General features: G+C 42.8%; 1 protein-coding gene across 1 annotated transcript; it reads left to right on the top strand.

The window, feature by feature from the left end:
• The first annotated feature begins 2,987 nt into the window (after positions 1-2,987).
• On the top strand, positions 2,988-7,297 carry LOC137737832 (protein BRASSINOSTEROID INSENSITIVE 1-like). The gene has a single exon (XM_068477403.2). It carries the CDS (start codon positions 3,372-3,374, stop codon positions 6,978-6,980), a length of 3,609 nt encoding a protein of 1,202 aa, XP_068333504.1. The 5' UTR covers positions 2,988-3,371; the 3' UTR covers positions 6,981-7,297.
• The last annotated feature ends 5,407 nt before the right edge of the window (positions 7,298-12,704 follow it).

Below are 12,704 nucleotides of genomic sequence, written 5' to 3'. Positions count from 1 at the left end.
GTACGCCACCAATGAGACAGTTTGCATTCCAAGCTCCGTCCACATTAAGTTTCAAAAAACCAAGCCTAGGATTCACCCACTTCACAGTTGATGAGTCCGAAGAGTGGCTAGTAGCGAAAGTAGGGGTGGAGGCAAGTTGGAAGTTTTGCCACTAGGAGATGGTGCGAGATACCACGATGTTAGGGGGGATCACATTTACCTAACCAAAGCATAATATTCCTAGCGCTCCAAATAGCATAGAGCATCATAATTAAATCAAAATTATGCTTATCAAGTTTGGGAAGGAGATACATCATCCAACAACAGGCGAGGAGAATGAGAGGCCACAAGGTAGGGGACCCAGAGGAAAGAAACTCCACACACAGGCTGCAAAAAGGTAGTCATAACGAATATGGACTTGTGATTCGCCGACACTGCCACAAAATATACATAGAGTCAGAGGTTATGTGACGCTTTACCAAATTGGACTTTGTTGGGACAATGTCCTTGCAAGGACGCCACGCATTTATTTGAACTTTTGGAGGGACTTTGGCTCCCCAAATCGTTTTCCAAAGCAAGGAAGGGTCAGATATACTTGAGGAAGAAGCCCGGCTGATCCTGCCAGAAACCAAGTCAAGTGCCACACGATAGGTTTGTTGAAGTGCCAAATGAGTCTATCTTCCAAGACGATGGCTAATAGGAATAGAGAGAATAAGGTTGGCCTCTAAAGCTAAGAATAAAGTCCTTATGACATTAGTTCTCCAACATTTCTCTTCCACATTAATGAGATCATTGACCAGAGAAACGGGGCAGGCATGAGGCTTAGTGGAGAAAATACGAAATGATGAAGGCAAAGGAACCCATATGTTAATCTTTTATCCAGATCCTACTCGCCGTCTCGATCCCCTAGTGAGCACCTCTCTACTAGAACATAAGCTTCTCCAAATAAAAGAGTCACCGAGCTTAACCTTTGCTTGGAAAAAAAGGGAAAAGGGAAAATAATTGGCGCGAGGAACGAGTGTCACCAAAGAGTTAGGTTCAGTTGACAGCTTCCAACCTTGTTTGGCAAGCATCCCGAGATTGAAAGCATGTAGATTTCTGAAGCCTAGATGCCTATCACATTTAGGAAGACAAAGCTTGTCCCAAGCCAACCAATGGATCTTTCTGCCATAGTCGGATTCGTTCCACCAGAATTGTTAAACAAGACCATTAAGTTCATCACAGAAATATTTAGGTAAAAGAAAACAACTCATGTTGTAGAGAGGGATTGCCTAAGCAACCACCTTGACAAGGATTTCCCGACCCACCGAGCTTAAGAGTTTTCCTTTCCAACTTTGGAGACGCTTCCAGATGCATTCTTTGATAAAATTAAAACATTGTCCCCTATATGCCAACCATGATGTCTCAAACGTAGCACCTTCATAGCTCTGGCATAGTACATGTAACAAAAGTCATCGGCGTATCCATATGCCAATCATGATGTCTCAAGTCTAGGGATTAATTTGCATAATTGCAATTCGGAGTTGCTTGCTTGAAATGTAAATATGACACAATGTAAGAAGTCAGGGTTCATCGTGTTTAGTGAACTTAATCTTTGTTAAAACCTATATACTTGTCTTAGCAACTCCTTGCTAATGGCGACTCCTTGCTAATGGCCTGAGATTAGCCATGCATCCCTTCCTACAATTGTGGCATCCTTCACCTTGGCCTTGGTCCAAGTGCATATTTGATTTGTTTTACTTTTATGGCATCCTTCACCTTGGCTTTGGGTTAAGGATGATACCGATGAGCTTGTTAATGTTAATCTTGGGTCGACAACTAGTAGCAGGCTATATCATAATTTTAATGCAACTTAATTACTTAGATTTTTCGAGACCTATAGATTTTCCTAATCTTATTGTTTTGTTTTGAAAGATTTTATCTTTTAGACTTATTTTAGAGGCATTCGGTTCTATGACCCTCCTCCTCTTCTTAATGTTTTTTTTTTTCATTTCTCAAGAGGTGAGGTGTAAATCCCCTCTCTTTTATTTTATTTTTTAATTTTTTAATTTTTTTTTTCTGGGTGGTTCGAGAATTAAGTTTATATCCACTAATTAGGTGTAACTTTTAATTTTTATTTATAAAAAAACTTGGATGTGAAAGCGAATCACACTCACCCTAAACAATGGATATGGTGATTCAATCCAACCCTTTATATGAGTTTTTTTTTTTCTTTTCATGTTTTTGTAAGTGACGAATCGACGTGTGGACAATGTCTTCTTTTTTAAACAAGTGCATCTTTCTCAGTTCAAACTTTGTCCCTTTCTTTAATTTTAGCTTGATATAAGAAATAACTAAACAAAATTATTAATTAAAAAAATATAAGACCAGATCCCCTAATTAAAAAGACCCAATAAATCAAGAGATGGAATCTTAATAAATTGACAGTGATAGATAGATATATAGATCGATCTATGGTTTGCTCTCATCTGAATTCTCTCACGTACACAGAAAGCCATAAAGCTAGAGAGACAAAGACAAGGAGAACGTGATAATTATAGTTAATCATTTTAGGAGAGAGAATAATCTATCTTTTTATTAATTAACAAATCTTATTCACTAAACACCCTCACTAAACACACGTACTTTGAGTTTCAAATCTCTTCGTCCCTGTCTCTTACTCAAAACAAACAAAAATAAATTGTCAGAAATAAAATAAACTGAGAGTTTTTTTTTTTTTATTTTTTAACAAATTATTTTATCTACATTAAAAAAAAAGAAGAGTATAGATTTAATCTCATAATGAACTAATAATAAAGTGATTTTAATTCATCTTCGATCATAATTAAACGTAAAACTTTTAACGTAAAGAAAACCGTAAGGGGTGTGATATCCACACAACCCATTTTACTTCTCACATACTTTTTTTAATTTTCAATCGTCAAATCAGATGAATTGAAAAAAATCAATGAATATAAATTATCAAAGAATATATAAAAAGTAAAATAAAATATGTGAATATCATATTTCAAACCATAGTACTAAATTGCATAATAAATAGACCGAGAGCTAAAAAGAATGATTGATAACAAAAGCAGTAGTCGGATTAAAAAGTGATTTTGTAAGGAAAAAGTGTTGAGAGAGAAAGTGTAAATTCGGACAAACAGCCAGACAGACGGAGAAGAGAGAAGGAAGAGAGAAGGAGTCACATGGCATGTGAGCAACCCCTGCGTGTGTCCACTTGATATATACTCTTCTTACCTTCCTTTGTCCGGCTTTTGACTCTCTGTCTCTCTCTCCTCTCTCTCTCTCTCTCAACTGGCAGCTGTAGCTTATGAGCTCTCTCTAATGGCAGACCTCAGAACCTAAAACCAAACCCCTTCTTCTTTCACCACCACCTCAAAACCCAAAATATGATATCCCACAAGTCCATTTCTCACTTCCCCTTCCCCTTCTACCTCCTCCTCCTCCTCCTCCTCCTCCTCCCTCTGCCACCCACCTCTGCAACTCCGCCCACCTCCTCCTCTTACAGATACACCCAGCAACTCCTCAGCTTCAAATCCTCCCTTCCAACCCCAACCATCCTCCCCAACTGGCTCCCCAACCAAAACCCATGTTCCTTTTCTGGTATTTCCTGCAAAGCAACCAGGGTTTCGTCCATAGACCTCTCCTCCATCTCCCTCGCTACAAATCTGACCGTTGTTTCCACGTTCCTCATGACCCTCGACTCCCTTGAATCTCTCTTTCTCAATTCAGCCTCTCTCTCCGGCTCTATCTCCCTCCACTTCCCTACCAGAACCAAGTGCAGCCCTCACCTCACCTCCTTAGATCTGGCTCACAACTCCCTTTCCGGCCCTCTTTCAGACGTCCCCGACTTCGCCGCCGCTTGCTCCGCCTTGACCTTCCTCAACCTCTCCTCAAACTCTCTCGTTTTACCCACCAAACCGTCCTCCTCCGCCTTTCCCCTCCGCAACCTCCAAGTTCTTGATCTTTCTTACAACAAGATTACAGGCCCCAACGTCGTCCGTTGGATCTTATCCGACGGTTGCGGTGACTTGCAGAGGTTGGTTTTGAAGGGGAACAAAATCTCCGGCGAGATGAGCGTTGTGTCCACCTGCAGCAAGCTGGAGCACTTGGACTTGTCCTCCAACAACTTCTCCATTTCTCTTCCGTCTTTCGGGGATTGCTCGGCTTTGGACCACCTTGACATCTCTGGCAACAAGTTTTCTGGCGACGTTGGTCGCGCTATCTCCTCCTGCAAGCAGCTCAGTTTCTTGAACCTCTCCATGAACCACTTCGACGGTCCGATTCCGGCCATGCCCACCAACAGCTTGAAGTTCCTGTCACTTGGAGGTAATAGGTTTCAGGGTATAATTCCTGTGAGCTTAATGGATTCGTGTGCAGAGCTTGTGGAGCTCGATCTGTCGGCTAATAGCCTTTCGGGTTCGGTTCCTGATGCACTGAGCTCTTGTTCTTCGTTGGAATCGCTGGACATATCCGCCAATAACTTTTCTGGTGAGTTGCCCGTTGAGATTTTGATGAAGTTCACCAACTTAAAGGCTGTGTCGCTTTCTTTCAACAAATTCTTTGGTCCTCTGCCCAATTCTCTGTCTAAGCTCGCGACATTGGAGAGCTTGGATCTCAGCTCCAACAGTTTGTCTGGGTCAATCCCAGCTGGGCTCTGCGGGGAGCCTAGCAACAGCTGGAAGGAGCTGTACCTTCAGAACAATCTGTTTACCGGCACGATCCCTCCGTCTTTGAGCAACTGTTCTCAGCTTGTTTCTCTTGATTTGAGCTTCAATAATCTCAAGGGCACCATCCCTTCGAGCTTGGGGTCGTTGTCAAAGCTTCGCGATTTGATCATTTGGTTGAACCAGCTGAGTGGGGAAATCCCACAAGAGCTGATGTACCTTGGGTCGCTTGAGAATCTCATTCTGGACTTCAACGACCTTACGGGGTCGATTCCCATCGGTTTAAGCAACTGCACCAATTTGAATTGGATTTCATTGGCTAACAACAAGTTGAGTGGTGAGGTTCCCAGGTGGATTGGGAAGCTTCCAAATCTAGCAATACTCAAGCTCAGTAATAACTCATTCTCTGGTGATATTCCCCCGGAGCTCGGTGACTGTAAGAGCTTGATATGGTTGGATCTCAATACCAACTTGTTGAATGGCACAATCCCTCCTTCGCTTTTCAAGCAATCCGGAAACATTGCAGTGAATTTTGTTGCTTCCAAAACGTATGTATATATCAAGAATGATGGTAGCAAGGAGTGCCATGGAGCAGGAAATTTGCTCGAGTTTGCGGGTATCAGAGACGGGCAACTGAACAGGATTTCGACAAGAAATCCCTGCAACTTCACTAGAGTTTACAGAGGTATTCTCCAACCAACGTTTAACCATAATGGTTCTATGATTTTCCTTGATCTTTCGCATAACTCCTTGTCCGGTAGCATTCCCAAAGAGATTGGGAGCATGTACTATCTCTATATTTTGAATTTGGGCCATAACAATATATCTGGTTCAATCCCACAAGAGCTTGGAAAAATGACCGGCCTTAACATTCTTGATCTCTCTAGCAATAGCCTTGCGGGGACTATTCCACCGGCTCTGAGTGGCCTTACCTTGCTAACGGAGATTGATCTATCAAACAACCGTTTGTCTGGAATGATTCCAGAGTCGGGTCAATTTGAGACGTTCCCTGCCTACAGATTTGCCAACAATTCTGGCCTATGTGGCTATCCTTTGGCTTCATGTGGGGGAGCTTTGGGGCCAAATGCAAATGCACATCAAAAGTCTCATCGAAGAGAACCATCCCTGGTGGGCAGTGTGGCAATGGGGTTACTCATCTCACTTTTCTGCATCTTTGGTTTGTTCATTGTTGCCATTGAAACCAAGAAAAGGCGAAAAAAAAAGGAATCGGCCCTTGATGTTTGTATCGACAGTTGTAACCAATCAGGAACTGCCAATGGCTGGAAGCTAACAGGTGCCCGGGAAGCATTAAGCATCAACCTTGCGACATTTGAGAAGCCCCTTCAAAAGCTCACTTTTGCAGATCTTCTCGAGGCCACCAATGGTTTCCACGATAACAGCCTTATTGGCAAAGGTGGTTTTGGTGATGTATACAAGGCCCAATTGAAAGATGGCAGTGTCGTAGCCATAAAGAAACTAATACATATCAGCGGACAGGGTGATCGCGAATTCACTGCAGAAATGGAAACAATAGGGAAGATCAAGCACCGGAACCTTGTCCCCCTCCTTGGATACTGCAAAGTAGGAGAAGAACGGCTTTTGGTTTATGAGTACATGAAATATGGAAGCTTAGATGATGTTTTACATGAACCGAAGAAAGCTGGCATCAAGTTGAACTGGGCTGCAAGGAGGAAGATTGCCATTGGGTCCGCGAGGGGACTGGCCTTTCTTCACCACAATTGCATCCCACACATCATTCACAGGGATATGAAATCAAGCAATGTGCTGGTGGATGAAAATTTGGAAGCCAGAGTCTCCGATTTTGGAATGGCAAGGCTTATGAGTGCAATGGACACCCATTTGAGTGTGAGCACTCTAGCAGGCACCCCTGGTTATGTCCCTCCTGAATACTACCAGAGCTTTAGATGTTCCACGAAAGGTGATGTTTATAGTTATGGAGTAGTATTGCTTGAGCTGCTAACGGGAAGACGGCCTACAGATTCAGCAGATTTTGGCGACAATAATCTCGTGGGTTGGGTAAAACAACACGCTAAATTGAAAATAAGTGATGTTTTTGATCCGGAGCTCATGAAAGAGGACGCAAGCCTTGAGATTGAGCTTTTACAGCACTTGAAGGTAGCTTGTGCTTGTTTGGACGACAGGCCATGGCGGCGTCCAACAATGATCCAAGTGATGGCAATGTTCAAGGAAATCCAAGCCGGGTCTGGGATGGACTCCCAATCAACGATAGCCATGGACGACGACAGAGTTTTTGGCGGAGTTGAAATGGTAGAGATGAGCATAAAAGAAGTCCCGGAAAGCAAGCAGTAGGCCGGGATAGGCAGAAGGCCGATTTTTCAAGAGAATTGTACTGGAAGAAGGAAGCTGTCCCAATTTTGTTTCCCTCTTGTTTACAAGTTGAAAATGCGTTGGAATTGGATGGAGCAGCCAATTTAATGTATGTAATTGTAATGTGGTTATTTATACAGTAGAGAGAGAGAGAGAGAGAGAGAGAGAGAGAGAGAGAGAGAGAGCTGAGAAGTGAGAAGGGTTCTTCTTCTTCTTGTCTAACTTCCTTCTTGTTATAAATGTGTATATAAACAGCTTCAGTTTTCAATTCATTCAGTTGTCATGCTGCCTTTGCTTTACATTTGCTTCTCTTTCAGGACTTGTATGATGGCGACGTCGGTTGTAGATGATTAATCTAACTTCTAATCTAATAAAATTTATCTTTTGAAATTAAAAAAAAAAAAAAAAAAAAAAAAAAATCTAAAACAAGCTGTTGCGATTGTGACCTCATTCATCATCACTAACTGGAGAGTTCTGTTTTGGCCCTACCTGATTTGGTTTCACTCTCTCTCTCTCTCACTCATATGGTAGGCCCCAACCACATGCCTATAATTTTAGGCCACATAAATACATTATTTAAGGAGTTGTTGAAATATTACTTCAGTAATTTATGAATTATTACTCGAGTAAGAATTAAATTTTAAGACTTCAAAAGAAAACAACAGTAAGTTTCCAAAAAAATGAAAAAAAAAAAAAAAAACAACAACAGCAAGACAATAAAATCACAAAAAACTGTCAATTTGTCTAACTTAAATTTTTTTGGTTATTATATCTAAAATAACTAATAAACGAATAAGATGGACTGAGGAATAAAATTTTGATAAAGTGAATCCGTTAGGAGCCTATTCCATCAATCACATCTCTGTGTAGAGTGGACCATTCCCCAATTCCCATAATTTGCGAGCCGTAACCTCAAAACTGGTGGAAATTGCATTCAACGTTTCCTTCATGACTGCCCCTTTTCCAAAAACCAATTTTAAAACACATTAATACAATTAAAATTTGTCCATTTCTCATCGACAATGTGCGTGCAATGGTGCACCGCACGTGCTCTCGGTCCAGCTGGGAAAATTTGCTTCTACCCCTCCTCCTGACTAACAAATCAAATAATTAATTGGTGCTTCCATCAACATTATCAACTTGTTATGTCAGATCTTGACTTGGAATGCCCCCACCCCACCACCCCCATGCCTAACATGTCGTTTTCTTTTCTACATGTTTCTTTCTTTTAAGTTATTTCTAACCCGTGTTCTGAAAGCTTCCGTCTAAAGTCGTCCAGACGTTAGACGATTGTACCTATTTTTTACTCATTTAGAAAATAAAAGAGCGTGTACTGGCATTTTCAAAAGAACCAAGACTGTTTATTGATTTACTTAGCCTACATCTATATTGTAACTCCCCGTTAAACATCGAATTGAACCTTCATTTTTCCATAGAACTTTCTTGCTCCTATTTACATGTGTCCTAACCGCCCAACAGCTATTCCATCCGCGATGAGCGCACTCCTTGTTGTTACTGTAGGGTCTTGAAGCACAAGGAGATTTTACTCGGTGTCAGTTAGGCGGTCAATGGACTTTTGTCGTTCTTTTTTCTCTGACAGATGGTTAGAACTTCATTTGGGTTCGAATCCTACTGAGAGGTCCACTAGAGATCAGAAATTGTTGAAGAAAGAACAAGATGTTTTTTTGTCGCTTCCCCATAGAAGAGATGGAACCTACTATATCCATTTATATTTACTACTTTTATGTGTTTTTGATACCCCTTTCCTCTCCCCAGCCGTTTCCGGTTAAGAAGATGTGAAAGCACCTCTCTCTATATAAGAACAGAAAACTCGTCTAGGCGCCCACTTAAACTGTCTAGACGGGCATAATTAAGTTACAAGGGTTGAATGGTTTTGTGACTTGTTTTACTCATTTTTTATTTATTTAAGAAAATGGCTTATTGTTACCGAGTACAAAATGGCTCAGAGTTGTTGTGGAGCCAAAAATAATCAAGAGGTGACACGTGGATTTTTAAGGCAAAAGTGACAAAATTACCCTTGAGGAGCACCGGAATTCCTACGCGCAAGCAGTGGACAAACATCCCACAATCAAGTCAAAAGTGCCCAAAATAGGTAACAAATTCAAAGTTATTTCATCCATCCTCATCCTATATTTTCCAATTATTTCATAACCTTCAAAACATTCCATATAAATTGAGTTAATTGGCTAATTAATGGATTTATTCCTTATTAATCCATTAATTACCAATTAAATCACCCATTTCACACAAAAATATCTCAAAGGGCCAGCCACCTTTTCTTAAGAGGAGGACCGGCCATGCACTATAAATTCAACATCATTTCCTCTAAAAACCTAAGTCCACACACTTGAAAAACTCTAAAAACTCTCTAAACACTTTTCTCTCTAAATTCTAACTTTGGCATCGGAGGTTCTTCGGCTAAAGTGCCCCCCATTCATCGTGGCCGCGTGAGGCTCTTGGCCTTGACCCTAAGGTGTTAATTGTTTTGTAGGTGCAATTTTGTCCAAGAAGAAGGTGGCGGAAATTTGCATCCACAAATTGGTGCTTTCATTGAGAGTTGAAGTACACACACTCGTAGAAGACTCTTGCATAAAAGGTTTTCTCTATTTTTTCTTGTCCATTTGTATATTTTTCGTACGTTCTTGTTATTATAATTTTTTATTTGCAAAGATTCTTTGATAAAACGTCAAAGAGAAATACAATGGCTAGAAATTTAGAAAATTCTACAAGTGAAAATTCCAATATTCAAGGAATGGGACCGCGGCGATCCACGAGGCTAAATGTGATCATAGGTGAAGTGGAACCACTGCTACGGGGCTCCACCATGGCAACCACTGCGATGGCCACCATGGCTACCACCCGCGGCGAGGTCCATGGCGCCATCACCACGGCTCGAGCTGTGCCACCTAAGCAAGCCCAAACCGTGCCATCTAAGGCCCACGACACCAAAACCACGGCCCAAGCCATGTCACTCCAAGCCCAATGCGAGCCCAACACGTTGCCAAGCCGAGCCTTAGCCTCGCATCCACGTACACCACACATCGAGCAGCCCACTCCCGTGGCCAAGCCTGCTCTCGTGGCCCAGCTTGCTCCCGTCGAGCACTTTGCTCTCGTGGCCCAGCCTGCTTCCGCCGAGTAGCCTATTCCCGTGGCCCAGCTTGCTTCCGTGGCCCAACCTACTCTTGCGGCCCAGTCTACTCTCGTGGCTTTCCAAGCAGCCCATCTAAGATTAGTTCAACTGTCCCGGCTCCAAATTTTCGGACTGACGATCGAACTAGGAGCATTTTGACCACATTTTTCTGCGGTTTTGACATTTCCTAACTCAAATCTCGCGCCCGGAGTCTACCACACTTCCACTGCTCAAGGAGACGCATTCTTTCCAAGTTATTCCAACCCAAATGGAGAGCAACACTTGTCTCGACAAGTCATAGAGTTGACGAGCGCCCTTGCACAACAGATGACCTTAGTGAACCAGCTCTTACAGCGCATCCAGCAATGTCCTGGCAAGCAGCCACTTAACCAAAGAACCTCTCCAGCAGCGTCCCGAAGTAGGACAAGGGCAAACAAAGAACCTCTCCAGCAGTGTCCCGGCAAGCAGCTACTCGACCAGCCACGAACCGAGTGTTCGAGTAATTTACACTCCTGATTGGGCCCCCGAGATAACGTATACTCCCGTCTTAGAGCACGGAGGAGAGTGCACTTTCGACTAGGCCCACGGACGAGTGTACATTCACGGTTGGGGTCACACTCCGATAGTTAACATGAGCAACCTTCCAAGCGAAGTGTTCATTTGCGGTTGAACCCGTAAAGAGCATCATTCATCTTATATTGGAGTAGGTAGCACGACGGATGGAGAGAACTAGTCACTCAAGCCCAATCGGCAGCCTACGAAGAACTCGCTCGCCTGCTAGGAACGCACCACACGCACTACATCCATGGTATAGACGAGCCAAACACATGGAAAAGCAGCCTAGACTAGCAATTCATGGCTGGGGGCAGCCGAGAGCTCCGCTACCCCAACAAAGGAAAATTCAGGAAGAAATAGAGAGATTCTTGACCAAGCGATTGCGTAATTTTCAACGCAATGAGGTCGCCAATAAGGCACTACGACAGAACGTGACTAACATAAGCAGGTCACCTTTCACATACGAGATCGAGCAAGCAGAGCCCCCACGCGAGTTCAACATGCCGTATTTCACATCTTTCAAAGGGGATGAACACCCAAAACACTTAAAACACTACCGAAGCGTAATGATCCTCTGTCGAAACAATAATGATCTCATGTGCAAGATATTCACCACTACTCTACAAGGTGAGATGCAAGATTGGTTTTACACCCTACCGCCACAATTTATTTAGAGTTTCGATGAACTTTCTTTGGTTTTCACCAAAGAATATTCATCCTATCGCTCGATCAAAAAGAAGTCCGACCATTTGTTTAACGTCAAGAAGAACCCAAAAGAGTCGCTTTGTGACTATGTGAAGAGGTTTAAAGCAGAGAAGGCAAGGATAGTCGGATGCAACGACTCAATAGCTAAAACAGCCTTCCAAAAAGGACTTCCAGCAGACCACCTGCTATTCAAAAAATTGATCATGAAAGAAGATCTAACTCTAGTAGATTCTTTTGCTCTGGAAAAGAAACATGCACTTTGGGACGAGGCTCGCCAATGCACATTCGAGGACTTGAAGGAGTACTTGACATCACCTCTATATTATCTAAACCAGAAGTAGAAGAGGACTTATTCACATGTTTGACAGTATCTGAAGCAGCAATAAGCTCTACCATTATATAAGAAGAGCTAGGGGCCCAACTACCTTTATTCCACAGTTCAAAAGCTCTCCTCGATGCTATAAGAAATTCAAAAGCTAACTTTGGCGATAGTTGTTGCAACCCAAAAGCTCAAGTTTTACCTTTAAATGCATGCAGTCATCCTCATGGCACATTATTCTGCTCAATCCAGACACTCAACGATAAAGGCGTAAACCCTGACGGATGCAAAGTTTTCTGACGAACGCAACAACTCAGCCCAAAAGACACTCCAAGGGCAGATGAACACTAGAAGGAAACATTCGGAAGCAAGTTTTGTCCTTGTCGCCCCAAAAGATTCTACTTAGGAGCAACATGTACCGGCAGTTGAGCACTACCTTCTGTTGTACGCTACACGGCCTTAGCCGACCCTTGCTCTATAATTTAGATCTAGAATGGTCCAATACCAGCTGTTGAGCATCTCTTGCTACATGTAACATGACCCTAACTCCACGACTCCCTACTATGTATTCATAATGCAATAGAGTGGCCCAACGACGCCTCCAAGGTAACCGAGCATGCCCTAGCCATGCCTGTTCTACCCGATGGAGACTTTTGGCATTTGCATGTCAACGACTCATCCAACTACAAAGGTTCAAGAGCAGGCATAGTTTTTGTCACCCCAGATGATTCGATACTCGAACATGTGATCACTCTAGGCTTCAAAGTACCCAACAACGAAACAGAGTACGAAACCCTACTAGCAGGCTTTCAAATGGCAAAAGACTTGATGGCAGACAACACTCGCGTGGATGCACTAGCCGGCCTAGGCTCTGCCATCGACCACCAACTCAAATGCCTTATCTCGGAGGATATCTAGACAAGCCAAGCATAGAGGTGAAGCCAGTAGCCGAGGTATCACAGGTTATTACAACTCC

This window comes from Pyrus communis, chromosome 15, assembly GCF_041283825.1.
Source record: "Pyrus communis isolate YQ-2024b chromosome 15, ASM4128382v1, whole genome shotgun sequence".
In the NCBI taxonomy this organism is placed as follows: domain Eukaryota; kingdom Viridiplantae; phylum Streptophyta; class Magnoliopsida; order Rosales; family Rosaceae; genus Pyrus; species Pyrus communis.
Note: the sequence above shows the minus strand (reverse complement) of the source record. Positions and strands in the feature narration are given on the sequence as shown.